Below are 18,127 nucleotides of genomic sequence, written 5' to 3' on the forward strand. Positions count from 1 at the left end.
CTAAGTCTAGCACACTGTTCACATGTTTTCCTGATTTTTCATGTTTCTTTATTTTATCACTAAGTCTCTTCAGATCACGAACTCCTGCATCAACCCACGTATTGTTTGCTCCTTCACTGGCACTTCCAAAAATAAGGCAAGGAAACATAAAAGTGCATTTTGAACTTCGCAACCACACAACCATTCATGTTTACTATATACATCTGGATTGAAAATTCTTGTGTACTCTTTGTCACGGCTCTTACCAGTCTGGGAGATTTTCAATTCTGGGGTAGGTCTTCCTCGAGCTTTAATATCACACTTTTCATTTAGGGTTAAACTGTTAAGTTTGATAGTGGTTTTTTTTTTTTTTTTTTTTTTTTTTTTTTTTTTTTTTTTTTTTTTTTTTTTTGCTTTACGTCGCACCGACTCAGATAGGTCTTATGGCGATGATGGGACAGGATAGGGCTAGGAGTGGGAAGGAATCGGCCGTGGCCTTAATTAAGATACAGCCCCAGCATTTGCCTGGTGTGAAAATGGGAAACCACGGAAAACCATTTTCAGGGCTGCCGATAATGGGGTTCGAACCTACTATCTCCCGAATACTGGATACTGGCCGGAATTAAGCGACTGCAGCTATCGAGCTCGGTTGATAGTTTTTAAAAACTGCAGTGTGTTAACAATACTCATGTTGTTGTTAGAACTTCTACTATTGCGATCAGTGGACAACAAATAAGACACACTGGTCTGCAGTGCATGCAGACCGCCAGAGCAGGGTTGTCGGGTGCCTTATAGCACACACGGAGGGGGAAGCGAATTCAAAGCCTTATGGCCTGATAACAGAGCTATGTCCTGGCAGTCCCAAGAGAGGGAAGTGGAATCATACAACATTATCATGTGAAGAAAAGCATTCAATTATTGCGCTATACCGGAGTTGAAAATCAAGTGTTAAAGGAACTCGCAGAACGGATTGGAAATATTTCCCTATTGAATATGTAATGTTGCTTCGTGTAAATTACGTGTGAAGAACCGGGGGGGCTGCAGTCCTGCAGACCACCCACTAAATCCGCCACTGCCCATAGGTACCTGTGCTAAGACATATATTGGTTCTTCATTTTCCCAGTTCTAACTTCCACTGTCAAAGCAATTTTTCATAACTGCACAATTTTTACAATATGAGAAGTCTGGACATTTCCTCACAACCTTTTCAAGGAGCTCATTATTATTTACATATAAACATTAATCAAGAGAGTGCTGACACCATCAGCATCAACTAATGTCCCAAATCCTCAAGACCTTGCTGAATCTGAATTACAGATCTAGAAAGTTTTACCCAGTGGCGGCCGGTCAATACGTGCTACCGGGCTCCAGCACGTAGCTTGGAACTGTACGGAATTATTTATGTACAGTACAATTATCCTGGTGCCTTTTCTTTGTTTTGAGTACGGTATGAATTTGTGTTTGGTGAAAATCAGGACAAGATCTGTTGAACACCTAGCGCTCTTCTCCCGGGAAACTTAGTCCGTGCTCATCTGAAATGAGCTCTGGCCTGTAGCCTGAAGGGAGCAATACGCAGGCGCAGCCAAGCTTGCAACACACCCCGTAGCCGGTGGACTATACCATAAACCGGGCTCAACTTTCACTGATCCCGTCAATAGTTACTTTTTCTCCCGCAAGGGGGGTAGAACTGCACGATATTTCCTGCTACCCTAATGTTGAACGTGGTAAGTGGTTAGCGATTCTGCCACTAGAGATTAGTATCGCCTGGGATTGAAAGCAACGTCAGTCTCGAAAGTAAAGCGTAAGTGGAGGCAATCTATCGCAATGATAATGTTGTTATTAAGGAAACCAACCAATGCTTATTAAAATATCCATCTTCCTTTTGGAATCAAAAATAAGGAATTCGTTGGTGAGTCAAAGAATCTTTGACTGGCCCTAAATGTTTTCCTGCATTACAATGTAATTTTATTCTTGTTTGTTCTGAGTTATACATTGTGAGAAAAGCTTTATTATTATTATTATTATTATTATTATTATTATTATTATTATTATTATTATTATTATTAACAGGTTTGAAGTATGTTGGTCATCATGGCAATATGCAGACTTAAAGAAAGCTTATTCAGTGGTTTTCTTGTAGCACGTAGACTGATTTTTTCACGAGCCGCCACTGGTTTTACCTACATTCACAACATCCCTCAAGCTGAATGTAGGGCTACCGCTAAGTTGTTACTAGCCCGGAAACTAAGCACACATTGTAGTACAAAATACAAAGTTGTAAATCTCTAGTAACTGAACAAGGATACAGAGTTATACACCTTAACTTGTTCTTTGTTTAATGAATATGTTTAAGAACATTTAAGAGTACCTGTTAGTATGTTAATGATTAGGTTTTTAACCAATAGCATATATTTACTCCAGATCCCAAGATAGCAAGTTCACACCCGGCAGAGGTAGTCGGATATTTAAAGGGTAGAAAAAAGTCCATTTGACATGTCATCTGAATTGCAAGTAATCAGCTTCATTTTCCGTATCAAAATCTAATCACAGAGAGTTACAATATTGAAAATCTTCCACCTTTTTGATACTTTTTATTTGCCTTTTAGCAAATTTTTATTTGTAAACAGTACATGTTTCGTTCTCACTTGGGAACATCTTCAGCTGTTGTTAGAGCTTAGGTGAATCGCTAAGTTTTTAAACACGTTATTTGCAAGTACATTGATTCTCTTAAAAACTACTAGAATACCAATTAAATTAAATGATATTAAAACAATGTGGGGGTTAAATGGTTAATGACATGAGACTGAATGATTACATAATTGGTCAGCTTAAAACCTATATCTATTCATTGGAATTGTTGTTAAAAGTTTCACTTTGTTACATTAAAAATGTCTGTTTGTCTTCCGGTTAAAAGGTTTTAAAAAATGGTTGACTTCATGACTCTGTTCAAATTGTTGTTGAATGTTTTTTCTCTTTCACTCCTTCCAGGTAAGCTGTTATTTATTATGAGCTTGCTTAAAGTGCCCTAAGTTGAGTCTAATGCAGAACTTTGAAGCTGATTGCTGGTCAATTTTTGGGAAGGGAGCTTCGTCTCAATTTCTGAAATAAAATAAGGAAATAGGAATTTGTTTTTGTAATGAAAACATGTGTCTTTACATAATGAAATGTATAAAATGGTTCTTTACCTTGCTGTTGTTAGACTCCAATTCTACTGTGACCCTGGAGGGACGTTTGATGCTGCTTTACGTCTAGTATAGTAATGGTGTGCGTGTTCCGTTGTTTGCTCCTCCTTTCGGGGAGGCAAGACTGCGGGGAGAGGAGGAGGCGTGTCGCGTACTGTCACGGCTTCGGCTTTAGAATGGGGTGGGGAGAGAGGATGTACAAAATGGCGGAGGCTCGGTCTTATTTATCCTTTTACTGTCTGTATTGTGTTTTTTGCCTAAAGTTTCAAGACTTGATAATATCCCTTCAAATAAAAAGTATCAAAAAGGTAGAAGATTTTCAATATTGTAACTCTCTGTGATGTCATCTGAAGTCGGCATGTACTGTAAAAGATCTGTGATGACACATTGGGTGTTCACTCAACAAAATTAATTAAAACTCAGTCACAGATGCCCAAGAGAGATTCAGTTTACTCTGCCCTCTAGTAGAAAATGCTTGCTATTATTTTTATTATTGAGCCAGCCCCGCGGTGTAGGGGTAGCGTGCCTGCCTCTTACCCAGAGGCCCCGGGTTCGATTCCCAGCCAGGTCAGGGATTTTTACCTGCATCTGAGGGCTGGTTTGAGGTCCACTCAGCCTACGTGATTAAAATTGAAGAGCTATCTGATGATGAGATAGCAGCCCCGGTCTAGAAAGCCAAGAATAACGGCCGAGAGGAACCGACATGCAGACCACACGACAGCTCATAATCTGTAAAACTTTGGGCTGAGCAGTGGTCGCTTGGTAGGCCATGATCCTTCGGGGCTGTTGCGACATGGGGTTTGGATTTTCATGGTTTGGTTATTATTACTATTGGACAAGGACGCAACAAGTGTCATGTCTTGGCTTCTTTCTTATATACTGATGATTAAGGGGATAATTGAGGCGTCTAGTATCAAAACCGGCCAAGTCACTCAAGGCATATTTTTCAATATGGACGAAAAACCTGTAGAGACAAAGCAATGATGGCCAGAAAAGATTTTTTTTCACAGTTATATCCTTAATGGTTTAATATTTAAGTTCCGCTGTTTTGAGAAATCTAACTCATAATTAACCCATCTTTTTTGTTAATTTAAATTTTGACTTGGCCGTTTTTGTTGCAATTTTGTACAATTTCTCAAGGTATGAAAGTAAATCTTTCAGTTCACCACTTGGAACAATATCCACTTTACAGCACACAATAATGACAAAATACGAGCACACCGGAAATAGGATTGCTTTGGCGCCAATGACGGTAAGAAGCCCGCCAATACGTAAATCAGTGTTGCAAACGAACAAAAAACAAAATATTATGACTTCAGAGAATATACATTACAAGGAACGATTCTGCCTACTGATATTATCACCTTGTTGCTTAATGTAACAATACAAGATTCCACACAATAATGCTGCATCATAAAGATTGTCGCTCATTCCTTGACTTGGCCAGTTTTGAATTCACTGGCTGCATGACTTGGCCGATTCTGATGCAAGACCGAGAATTCAGTGCTCTATAACATGAAGACATGGACGATTTTAAAACATATTCTTGTTTCACCTGATAGTGCTATACTTCTACTTCAAATTTATAACCTTAACTCATTTTCGTAAATTTTGTGACTTGGCCGGTTTTGATACTAGACGCCTCAATTATCTCATCATCTTTCCTCTGAGATGTGTAAGAAAACCGAGCGAAATATCAAGTAGAAACTTGAATACATTTTTCTCATATCGTGCAATGCAAGACTAAATGTAATGAGGTCCCAGTAGAAAAAGAAGATCATGGCTAAAGAATCTGAAGAACTTGTATAGCAAATCTACCATCAAACTGTTTTGAGTAGTGGCCTACAAAGAAATGATGCTGATGTGTCAGTAAAGAAAGAAGAGATTTCCTCTTAATGAACATCTACAGTCTGCAAATGAATACATCTGACAGCATTTAAAAGTGTCCTTTAATGTCCTTTCAATTACCGGTAACTGATGAAGTAAAATCATCACTATACATCACTGACTACTAAACAAGAACCGCTTTCTGATAGATGGCAGCAAAATACTATTACACTTATGCTTAGATCTTTATTTTTGAAATCACTGTTTTCTTTCTATTCTTTCTTTCGTTCTTTCTTTCTTTCTTTCTTTCTTAATATTTGTCTGCATTTAAGAAGTAATGTTAACTATGACATTAACAATAATTACCTTGAATTATATACATAATCACCTATAGTATTATCAGTCAATGAAGTTTTCTTAGTCAATTCATCTTTAATTTTCTGAAAATAAAAAGAAATAAACATTAGAAACTTCCAAGGAATATCTCTTCACTCTTTCACTACTATATTATCAATTAACTCAAGTTACAATCAGAACAGTTTCTAAGCTACAATGATGTCTTTATTTTCTTAACAGTTATTTCAAAATCTCTGAAATTGAAGAATGATTAAGCATTTATGCATCTGTAACACACATTTAAAGGAATAAAATAAAATTTAACATCTGTTTATGTGTCTTGTGCATGGGCTTGTTTACAACCTGGCTGAGTGTTAAGCTAACATGATGATTTTGTAAAAAGATGTGTTTTTCTCATATACCTCAAGTAACTATTTTGGTGAGATTTTGATAAATTCATTTTATACATAGCATAAAATCTGGCTCTATTTGCATTTTTAAAAAAAGAAGCCTATGAGTTACTCTGTTTAATTCTGCAAATTTATACTACTGTACTTGAAAAGCAAAGCAAAACTCATCATCATCCATTTCCCTTGTCCAGCTCCTGCCAGGTTGGGATGTTTATGGCACTTTTCCATTCTTCCTCTATCCGACCATCATCGTTCCTCCTTAACTGTGTTCCAATCCAGGTTTCTTCTAATTATACTATTCTAGACCATTTTCAACCACCTTAGTCTGGGTCTCTCTCTTGCCCTCCCTCCTTCTATCTGGGTTTCTATCATCCGCTTCAGCATCTTCCCCTCTTCCATCCTTTTAACATGTCCAAACCATCTAAGCTTATCCCTCTCCATTCCATTGAAAAGCTTTTCCATTCCAGTGATAAATGATGATGGTGAACAGTGTGAAAAGTCAGGTTGTGAGTTTCACAAAGAGTCTTCTCAGTTTTAATTTCTCTGTTGATGGATTGACAGTTTCTTATGGGGATCACAGTAAGTATCAAGGTGTTAATATAAGGAAAGATCTTCACTGGTGTAATCACACAAATGGGATTGCAAATAAAGGGTACAGATATCTGCACATGATTATGAGGGTATTTAGGGTTTGTGGTAAGGGTGTACAGGAGAGGGCATATTAGTCTCTGGTAAGACCCCAATTAGAGTGTGGTTCCAGAGAATGGGACCCTCACCAGTATTACTTCTCCATGGCAAGCCAAGCAGATTATGTTCCTACCTTTCTATATATGAATTGAATAGTCACTTTTTTGCTCCTTTCCATTACTTTGTTGATTTCAACAGCTGATTAAGAATGGAAGAGATCTCTATCCTTAAACTGATCAACTGATAAATATCCTTTTAAGCATAACTAAATACATAGCAGACACAAGATCAACATCTTTGTACAAGTCATAAAAAGCTGTTAACTGACAATAGTCAAATAAAAACTGCACAAGATCAACATCTTTGTACAAGTCATAAAAAGCTGTTAACTGACAATAGTCAAATAAAAACTGCACACTAAGGAACTGGAATGAATTTGATACTGGTACATCCTTCAATAAGCTTTATATTATTTTTCATCAAGTCAGAATATTCTTCTGGAATTTTTCTATCCACAAGTTCCTCATTTAGCAAAGAATGTATTCTTATGTAATTTTTACCAAAACATAAGGTGTTGGACACCTTCCTGTTGTAGGCTAAGTCAGTAATCTGCAATTCCTATTTCTCCAATTTCTTCTGCATCCCTACTGTAATCACATAAACCTACATTAATGGAAGTTGTACAAGACGTATTTTATTTCTGAAACAAACTGTTGAAGATACATACTTCTGATAAATGTTGCTTGCAACTGCTGATGAAATAAATCAACAACACTTTTACTTAAGAAGAACCCATAAGCTAACCAAGTATTTCTTCATTCTTGAATGTACAAGACATCCATTAATTCACTTTGTATTGAATATCTCTCTCTCTTCTCTATTATTTTTAAGGTGGTAAAGAATTTAAAAAAGAAAAATTCTGAATATCCCTCAAATATAAAATAATAGGAAAAATAAAATAAACAAAAAATGGGGCTATATTAAACCTAACACAGGCCCTGAGGTTGAAGGATTGTGAGCCTGCTCTAAACTGAAGGCCCTGGTTTTGATTCCCAGTCAGGTCAGGAATTTTTACCTGAGGGCTGGTTCAAGGTCTACTCAGCCTATGTGAGAACAACTGAGAAGCTAACTGATGGTGAGATAGCAACCCCAGTCTAATAAGCCTAGAATAATGAGCAAGAGTATTCATGACACTGACCAGGTGTCACCTCAAAATCTGTAGGCTTTTGGGTTGAGTAGCAGTCACTTGGTAGGGCAAGGCCCATTGGGGCTGCAGTGTCAGGTGTTTTGTCAGTTAGTGTGTTTGTTTCTCTGCAAATAACCTCAGCCATTGTGGGTGGGGTTAACTTCCAATAGGTAACCAGGGGAACCTGACCCCTACAGAGCGCGTCCCCAGGTGGTGGATAGGGGGCCCCTATAGTATGTAGGCCTGGTTGAAATACCCAATACAACCCACGGACCAACAGGTAGCCCAGTTCCTGGGGGGCTTTACTGTACTGGGACGCCCTCTCTCCAGGGGTCATAAATATGGAGGGCCCTTGTCCTGGGTTATGGGTGAAGACCTCAACGGCATCTATGGTGGAGAAAATGTGTTTTGGTACAGTGGAGATGGCAGAAGAGGCAGCCCAGGTACTGGGGATTAATACAAGTACAAAATCGCCAAACGGTTAAGCAGGCGGAAGAGGAACCAATATAATAACCCTGGTTTCCAAAGGCTGTGCTAGCGGAAGAGGCTATGCCAGATGGGCTGGCTACAAAGGCGCAACTCAAGTTTTGTGGAGTCTGCAGCAGTTCATTGCAGTTCCTGTGCTTGATCCCGCATGTCTCATGCTGTATGTGCATCGGTGAATGGCTCTGGAATCATAGTGTGTGGGCCACTTCCTGGCAAGTTGTAGTCCACCTTAAACAAAGTCACGCTAATGGCAATTTCAAGTGCTGTTCAAAAGTCCAACGGCGATGGGATAAGGATGGTGGGAGCAGGTTTTGGATGAAACTGGGAGCTTCTAGTCTGGACCTGCATGTTGGCGATAGATGTGTGATGATTGCCTACCTGAGAACTTGTGACTACTCAGTGGTCCGGTCCTGCATCTATGACTGGGCAGACCTATTTAGGATCACCGCTGCCCTCCTCGAGAAAATGTGGGCTAACCATTGGTAGTCACATTCGAACCCGTCTGGAAAACCGCACTCAGAGGGTCGCCCCAATTCATGCGGTCGAAATCAATTGAAAATGAAGAACACAATTTTAACTGTAGGCAAGTGGAATGTCAGAACGCTACTTGACCTGAAGGACAATAATAGGCCCAAAGGAAGGACAGCTCTTATTACCCATGAGCTAGCAAAGCTAAACATTGACAATGCTGCTCTGAGCGAAACAAGATTATCAGGTGAAGGACAAATCAGTGAAGCAAGTAGTGGATACACCATCTTTTGGAAAGGAAGGAAGGAAGGAAGGAAGGAAGGAAGGAAGGAAGGAAGGAAGGAAGGAAGGAAGGAAGGAAGGAAGGAAGGAGAAAATCATATCCATGGAGTTGGTTTTGTGGTCAAGACAAAGTTAGTGTATGAACATCAACTCACACTAATTGCAGTAAATAAAAGGCTTATGACCCTGTGTGTGCCTCTTTCTAAGGGTGGTGTCATTACATTTATTTCACCCTATGCTCCTACTCTAAAAGATGAGGAAGATACAAAAAATCAGTTCTACCAACATCTGAACACAGTTCTCACCAAGATACCTGCAACAGATAAGATCTTATTGCTTGGTGACTTCAATGCTAGAGTGGGTAATGATAACCGGCTATAGAAAGATGTCATGGGAAATCAAGGTGTTGGGAATCGCAATTCAAATGGTTTATTACTACTTGGCCTGTGTGCTGAACATGAATTGTTTATCACAAATACACAATTCCGACTTCCCAATCGCTTCTAAACTACACTGGCACCTCACTGACTATGTCATTACCAGGCAATGCAACAGAAGAGATATTCTGATTACAAAGACTACTAGAAACATCGATGACTGTTGGACAGATCATAAACTTCTTCTTAGTCGACTCAGGATTACTATCCACCAGAAACCACATGTCCATCTCATGCATGCTTCCAGAAGGAAATTCAACACTGTTAAACTTCAAAATGAGGCTGTTGCCTCTGAATACCAGAATTCAATTTTAAACCACTTGTCACACAACCCAGTCAACAATAACGACACAGATTGTGAATGGATCACACTGCAAAAAATCATCAAGCAATCAGCAGAATATGCTATCAGCTTCGAGGAAAAGAAAAGACAAGACTGATTTGATGATAATAATGAAGCCATAATCATTATCAATGCCAAGCGGGATGCCTTTTTATCCTCCATACACAATCCATCTTCTCAGTTGAAGAGATCACGTTTTCAAGAGCTGAAGCAGAAATGTCAGACCAAAATTAGGGAAATAAAGAACAACTGGTGGCAACAAAAAGTCAAAGAACTACAAAACTTGTCAGATGCCAGGGACCTGCAAAATTTCTATGCTGGACTAAAACTGATTTATGGACCTGTCCGAGCTTCATCGGGAAATTTGAAAGCTGCCAACAACACCACTCTTACAGACAATCAAGACATTCTGAGACGCTGGAAAGAGCACTTAAATTTACTTTTAAACCGCAGTTCCAATGCTGCTGAAAATTTTCTTCAGCATGTCCCACAACATCCTATGCAACCTTGGATTACAATGCCACCAACATTTCATGAATATAACAAACCTCTTCTCAGCCTCAAACCTAGAAAGGCTCCTGGACCAGACAATACTCCTCTATAATTCATTCTTAAAAGATCTCTGAACCTAAGGATATGGGAAACCAAATACGTACCTGCCAACATGAACTCTATCATAGTCACCATCCTCAAAGAGGGTGATCGAAGCATGTGGTAACTACTGTGGCATATCCCTGCTGTCTATAGTAGGTAAAATATTTGCCAGGATCCTGTTGAGTTGACTTCAAACTTTATCTGAAAAGTTACTCCCTGAATCGCAGTGTGGGTTTCACACATCCAGGCGTACCACTGACATGATCTTCTACGCAAGACAGTTGCAGGGATTTTTTTTGAGCTGATCCTTTTAGCGTTACTCCTGGATGTTTCAGAGGTGCACCACGTGGCCTCCTGCCAGAACTGAGTTCAGGAATATCTGTCAGGGTAGCCTATTGTCATCCATGCGTTGGACATGACCAATCCATCTAAGCTGGAGACCTATGATGGAAGCTTCTATACTGTTCATCTGTGCCCTTTCAAGTACTACTATATTGGAGACATAATCCTCCCATTTGATATTCATAATGATCCTAAGCTTCTGCTGATGAAAACGTTCCAATTTCTTGATGTCACAGCAGTATAGAGTCCATGTTTCTGATCCATACAATAAAGTGGAGACGACAGCTTGGTACACCATCAGTTTAGTGGATATTTTAGGTCTTTATTAGAAAAGACTTTGTGGGATAGACATCCAAAACCATAATGAGCAGCTTGTATTCTAATTTCTACATCCATCTCTGAGGTATAACGAGACAAGAGAGTACTCCCAGGGTAGGGAAAGAAGTCTACTTGTTCCAGAGATGTATCTGAAATGGTAATGTTGAAGTCTGGCAAACTAGTTCCTGGAGCAGGTTGTGCTAAAACCTTAGTTTTCTGAATGTTGATAGACAGGCTAAAATGCTCATAAGCAGTCTTAAAGCAATCGACTGACAATTGCAAGTCCTCTGGAGAATAAGCTGGAGTAGCATTGACATCTGCTTATTGCAGTTCAGTAACCCGGGTGAGATGGGTAAGTCTTTTAAAGCGGAGTCTTGACTGATTAAAAATCCTTCCAATAGTCTGTAACTAATTTTTATACCAGCATTGTTGCCAGATGTCTCATAAAGCATAGCTGTCAGGTACAAGGCAAACAGTGTAGGTGCAAGCACACAACCTTGCTTTAGTCCAATAGTAAACAAGGGTTTCTGTTGTTCTCTGCAGTGTTCAAACAGTTTCAGAGATATGAATAATTAAAATTTCAGGCCTTAACGTCCTGGTCAAAACACCTTTGGGGGGTACATTATTTTAAGAACACTTGCTATTTAATATCTGAGACATTTAGGGCAACCATTATGTGAAATTTCAAGCTTGTAACTTATGTAAAATGGCTTGAGAGAATGAATATTTATGTCGTTAGCTACCCCGTTCCAGTCGAACCCTCTTAGGGTTGCATTGTTTTAAGACCACTTCTTATTTAAAACCTATTTCATATAAGGACAATCACAATGTGAAATTTCAATCTCATATGTCAGTCAGTTTCAAAGATATGAATATTTATGTTTTAGGCCTCCCGGTCAAAACCCCTTAAGGGTGAATTAACATAAGACAACTTTTTATTTAAAATCGAAGTCATATAGGAGCAACCATCATATGAAATTTCAAACTTGTATGCCAAATGGTTTGAGAGAAATGAACGTCATCAGCCTCGCCCCCAGATGAAACTCATTAGGGGTATGCTTTATTCGAAATTTAAGGCATATAGGAGCAACTGTCATGTGAAATCTAAAACCCATTTGTCAGAAGGTTTCAAATAAATACATATTTTTGTTTTTAAATATTAACCCCACTGCATTTAGTTTCTGAACTTGTGTTACTTGACATCCAGTTCATAAAAGAGCAATCACTGAGTGATATTTCAATTTTGTTCGGATAACTTTCAGAGTAATAAATATTTTTGTTTTCAGTATTTTACCCCCGTTCATCCCCTTAGAGATGGAATGTTTTGAAACCTTTCCATAGTGGGTGCTTACATTGTAATAGCAATGTATCCCCAAAATTTAATTTGTTTATGTAGAGTAGTTTTGCCTGGGCATTCATATACAATCAGTCAGCACATTGCTTTTTATATATATGTAAATAAGTATCATAATAAAAATACTCAACTCCTATTTCACTTGTTTTCAAGCAACCCTCCCCCCCCCCCTCTCCTTAAGTGGATTTTCCAAAAACAAAAAAAGTTTATTTTTCAAGGAGATTCAAAAAACCAATTTTCATGTCTGTAACATCTTCAGTTTTGGAGATATACTGTAGATATGCTCATTTTAAAAATTCACCCCCTTTTTCACTTCCCCTTATGTGGATTTTCCAAAAACAAATTATGTGTTTTTCTTTACTCTTACAGGAGATCCCAAATACCAATATTGTTTGTTCAGTGTATTTAATGGCATCCAGCTATTTCATATAGTACTGGTACTGGAGATATTAGACATGCTATATTGTACTACCAGCGGCACATGTGTTTGTACTGACAAACTGTTTGTACTATTCTTACAACATATGGTACACAATGACCTTCACAGAATGTCAATGTTTAGTTAATTTTTTATTTCATTTCATCACCGAATGTGTACTATTCCACTAGTTTAACTTCCTGTTCATTTTTTCTTGATGGAATTCAGTTGTATATCTATATACGTATTTACATGCAGTAGTTGGTAGGAGAATGAGAATGTGTAATGTATGTATGTTCAGTCCTCAGCCCAAAGGCTGGTTGTATCCTCAACAGCTCCACCATTAGCTGTCAGAGATGGCCTAGGCATCACTGAAGAGGCGTACTAGGGAAATAAGGAGTGATGTAGTTTCTCGTTGCTTTCCTCACTGAGCCAGAAGTTTCTATTACATATCAGTCTGCCAAGTCCACTGAAATACATGCACCAACTGACCCTATCAGAAACATTTGCACACCATTCATAGCAGGGACTGGCTGCATAAGGAATGGCATTACTAGTGTCGCTCATACCTCAGTCACTTTGATATTGTTAAAGCCAAGGATAAGACTGAGACAGACCAATGAAAGTAACAAAATTGCACTCACCCAAACCAGAAGACATAGTGCAATGTAAACATTAGGTCTCGCCAGCAAAGGCATGAATGTGTGATAATATTAATTATAGATTTCAATATATTAACACACACCCCTGTGTTTATTAACTGGGTAACTAAATAACGACATGAGAAGTGTCCTACACAGGTTGGTAATAATCAGCTTTCATCACAAACTATGCATTCAGTCAGGTTATCACAAGCCATCTGTGCAATGTGCGTGCGGGTTATTTTAAAAAATGTAAAAGCCCATGTGAATGTTACCAATTTAGCAAATACACCAAGTGAACAAAATATCTGCTGGAATACGGTAAAACTTAATGCTCATTTGTACACTGTTAATTAATAATGATATTAATTGAGTGAAGGAATGTATGACACCATGTAAAGTATTTCATATCCATTATTTTCTCACTGTTCCAAGAACGATACTGAATACAGCAGCAGTATCAAGGACTGCACATCTGTGTTGATGGCTCTGACTATGCACATCTGCAGTTGAGGGTTAGCCTAATATTAGCAGAATGTATAAGATTAGAAGAGTTCTAGAATAGTTTTTACGTGACAGTATAAATTAGAAGCAGATCTTTGAGGTAGTGGTGGTAATTATTGTTTTAAGAAGAATTACAACTAGGCAACTACGACTCAAATACCTCAACTGCTGATATCGCTAGTTACAGAAGCTTATTTAATCTAGGAAATCACCGCAACTACCGATGTAAGTTCCTCCAATTTCAAGTTTTCTCAACTCAATACTTTTATATGTTCTAATTCAGAGCAAAATAATAAGAATTCAGTGGAAGTTCAGCCATAAGATGAAACGGAGTTTACACAATTTAGCAAATACACCAAGTGAACAAAATATCTGCTTGGAATACGGTAAAACTTAATGCTCATTCGTACACTGTTAATTAATAATGATATTAATTGAGTGAAGGAATGTATGACACCATGTAAAGTATTTCATATCCATTATTTTCTCACTGTTCCAAGAATGGAATTTCACAAGCCAGTACCCGGTTGCGTATGTGTCTTCTGTGACCAACGATGCGATATACGCCATGCCATCGAATGTGTCCGTAGAAAAGGAAGCTTGACACAATTGTGTCAATAACTGATCATATTTTTCACGCATTGACTGCATATTATTACTATTAGTGATGTACATCTAAGTGTATTTAAGTGTATATATCATGACCATTTGGTTGCAATATTATTATTATTAAAAAGGAAGTATGATTTGAGCAATACAGATGATGTGCAGGAAATGGCGAGAATGCTACAAGAGGGAGGCAATACATACAGCATTGTTCAGTCTGAAGAGGTCTGTTGTATCTGTTTCAGATATAGAAGCCATGGGCAATACTGATGAGGAAGAATTGGAAAGGGAGTGGACTGTAAAGGATGAGCATGATCAAAACGTTTTGGAAGAATATTCTGATGACAAAACTCAATTTTCCGGTTAGTACATAGAAGGTTTGGGAAACCATGGTTAAAAGTAGACTCGGAAGAGAAATGTTAGAAATGGTGCACACAATGTACAACAACTGTGTTAGTAGAGTTCTGATCAAAGTTGGAAAGACAGAATGGTTTAGAATAAGACTGGACTAAGACAGGGGAGTGTGCTGTCACATCTTTTGTTTATTATGGTCATGGACAAAATTATGAAGGAAACAAAGGAAGCCTATGGTGTTAAAGAGATTAAGATACTGCTATTTTCAGATGATGATGTGATCTGGGGAAAGAATAGCAAAGAAGTGCAACAACAACTGGATGTACTGAATGAAAAAACTGAGAAGTGAAAAGAAAAAATGAAAATCAGTACAGAGAAAAGCAAGACTATGGTGATGTCGAGAGGGGAAAGGCAAGGAAAGGGCACTGTGAAAATTGGAAGTCAGAGTCTGTAAATTGAGGACAGCTTTAAATACCTAGGAAGTGAATTAATGCAAAATGCAAGGGTAGACATAGAGATTAGCAAGAGGGTACAGCAGAGTAATGCATTCTACCAGAGTGTAAGAAAACTTGTTTGGAGCAAAGAAGTACCAAGGAAAAGTAAAGAGATAATGTACAAAATGTACTCTGTACTCATACTGACTTAAGCAGCTGAGGCTTGGACTTTGACTAGCAGGCAAGAAAGTAGAATTCAAGCCAGTGAGATGAAATTCCTAAGAAGTATGATAGGAAAGGAAAGACAGAGTGAGAAATGACAATGTTAGGAAGGAATTTGGGATAGGAAAGCTAAATGAGAAAGATGAAAAGAATAAACTAAGGTGGTTTGGACATGTAAAGAGGATGGATGAGAATAGAATTCCAAGATAGATGCTGGAGGCAAAGTGCAAGGGCAAGAGAGCAAGAGGAAGACCTAGAACATGGTGGAATGAATCAGTGAAAAGCAGCATAAGAAGATGAAATTTAGACTGGGACAAGATAGTGGAAGAGAAGAGGAATGGTGGAAGGAAAGAGGAAGATGGAGAAGTGCCATAAATACCCCAACCCGGCAGGAAATGGATAAGGGAAAATGAGGATGATGATGATGATGATGATGATGACATTGCGGAGAAAAACACAAAAAAATGGAAGTAATTCCCGGAAATTATTTATACAGGCAATGAAAATGAAATCAGAAGCAGGAAACAATTTTCGTGTACACTACCGCCCTAACTGATAGCGAAACAGTTTTGTAGGCGTAATATGAACGACACTGGTCTATCGATGTCTATTACTGCTGGGCTGAAAAGAAGACTTACTTCAGAAAATTGCTCCAGCAATGACCCAGACAATAACAGTAAGAAAAAACTGCCTTGTGTGGCTTGCCATGGAGAAGAAGCAGCAGCTTACTCAATACATGTTTACAAAACCTACTTGTGTCTTCAACACTGTAGAATGTGATGACAATCCAGCTGTGAATGCCCGAACAGGACTGAATCCTGTGTAACAAAGACAATGGTGTAGATGTCCCTGTTTCAAAGAAAAACATTAAAGTAATTCACAATTTTATAAGCTGTGTATGTAACACAAAGCAACTGCTAAAGTTACTTAGGTTATTACTAGTTTCTTTTTAAGTGTTGTAGGTTTTTATACTACCGCTGAGAACAACTTTTTGTTAGTGACGTAACTGTTTACTGGACTTGTTAAGTTCCTGTAGCTAGGTTTATTAAGGTCCCTATTATTCTCATTAGAATTGCTTCTTTACTATTTTGTTTTTAAATTTGTATTTTCACTTACTCTGTATCAAAGATATCATTAGGATGACCTACAAGTGATATACCAACTAGGTTTTCTTTGAATGCATCCAGCAATTTCTTTGTCATTTATGTATGACATATGTTCAGAAAAACCTTGGTACTTTCACTTTCTTTTGTATGTACTTTTACCTGGAGAAAGGCAATGCATTTATGATACTCTGCATTTCTTCTCTAACAAGAGTTCTGATTTGTGAACAAGTTTTATTTTTCAAATTATTTAAATAACTTTTTTGTATTTCCTATTATTACCTATCATTCTACAGATAAGATAAGAGGGAGTTTCAAGTCATTTTAACCCTTAACTACCCAGGTCCGGTCTTCTAGACCGTATCAGAACCCTACTATTTCAATAACCCCTTCCGTAGTTAGTGTGGGCTCATGTGGCCTTGTAATCGCTTAGTTTGTTAATTGAAATTAACAGCCAGTCAAGAGGCAACAATAGCGAAGTAGTTTGCAAGATATAACCTGTTATAGCACTGCATTCGTCTCACAGACCAGACCCAGGTGTAAGTGTAATACGGATGACCACGGGCATGTCGGAAACTGTTAAGTTTGGTGACAGTAATTTTGATAAAATAGGCCTGGTACAAAAGTGGGTAAATGATGTTTCAGGAAGTGAAGTATCAGAAGAAGCGGACATATATTTGACCTCAAATCATGGCAGTGCTTCGAAACAAGAAGACGGACATGTAGGAGCAGAAAATTCTAGAAATAACAATGATGATGATTCATGCACTTCATCATATGATACTGGTGACTTCAGAACACCTTCCAAAGCGTTTCATGGTAAAAGCAAGTTCAAATGGAGGTCCTCTCCCTGCATTTGTCACTCCAAAACAAGGAAACACAATATCGTTGTGAAACTTTAAGGACGTAGAGGACAAGGAGGAAGTCTGAAAACGTGCATTTAAAGTGCTTGCAATTTTCAAGAAACCATTGTGTATTTCAAAGTCTTTTTCACTGTGTTTTATTAATGTAATAGATTTTCGAATATGCTTAATCATCATCTCGACCGTATTGTAAATATTTATTATGTTTATAAGGGCAAACATATATGCAAATATGTGTTTATTATATTACATAAAAAAGTACTGCTTGTCTATTCTTACAACACAGTATGTCGCTTTTTTCATTGTAGAACTTACTCGATAATAAAATGCAGAAATAACAAAGGAAAGTGGCTATTTTTAATATTAAAAGTAAATTCTGACAGAGGACTCTCAGACCGGACCCATGTTTGTCCTTATTGTGGTGTCAGGGTTATATCACAGCAATCTAAGAGATCGCCGCAGCCGTTGCCAGGTTAAGAAAGGAAATTTGCTCACATCAAACCTAGCAGTGGATGGTTGCCTAGTCGTACTTCCTCTTCAATCAATTTTTATCCTGTCTTTAAGCATAGAATATAATCATCAGACCCTGCTACATGTTTTATTAAGATGTTTATGAAGATTATAGTGTACGGTATGGAAGTGAATCATATGCAAACTGCGCAGAATAAAGAATTGAATTAAAGATTGCAAGAGCCTTTGAAATGTGGTGGTAAGTTACTACAGAAGAATGCCCAAGGTGACATGCATAGAT

General features: G+C 38.1%; 1 protein-coding gene across 4 annotated transcripts in view; it reads right to left on the bottom strand.

Annotated features, from left to right (window-relative positions):
* The window catches only part of LOC136874694 (testis-expressed protein 9), a 166,190-nt gene that overhangs the window by 146,289 nt on the left and 1,774 nt on the right, over window positions 1-18,127 (bottom strand). For all 4 annotated transcript variants that reach the window (XM_067148335.2, XM_067148338.2, XM_067148334.2 and 1 more), the window contains exon 2: window positions 5,355-5,428. In XM_067148335.2, the coding sequence (XP_067004436.1) occupies window positions 5,355-5,428 (74 nt within the window). The remainder of the gene's footprint in view (window positions 1-5,354; window positions 5,429-18,127) is intronic.

The sequence above is a fragment of the Anabrus simplex genome, chromosome 5 (assembly GCF_040414725.1).
Source record: "Anabrus simplex isolate iqAnaSimp1 chromosome 5, ASM4041472v1, whole genome shotgun sequence".
Lineage (NCBI taxonomy): Eukaryota > Metazoa > Arthropoda > Insecta > Orthoptera > Tettigoniidae > Anabrus > Anabrus simplex.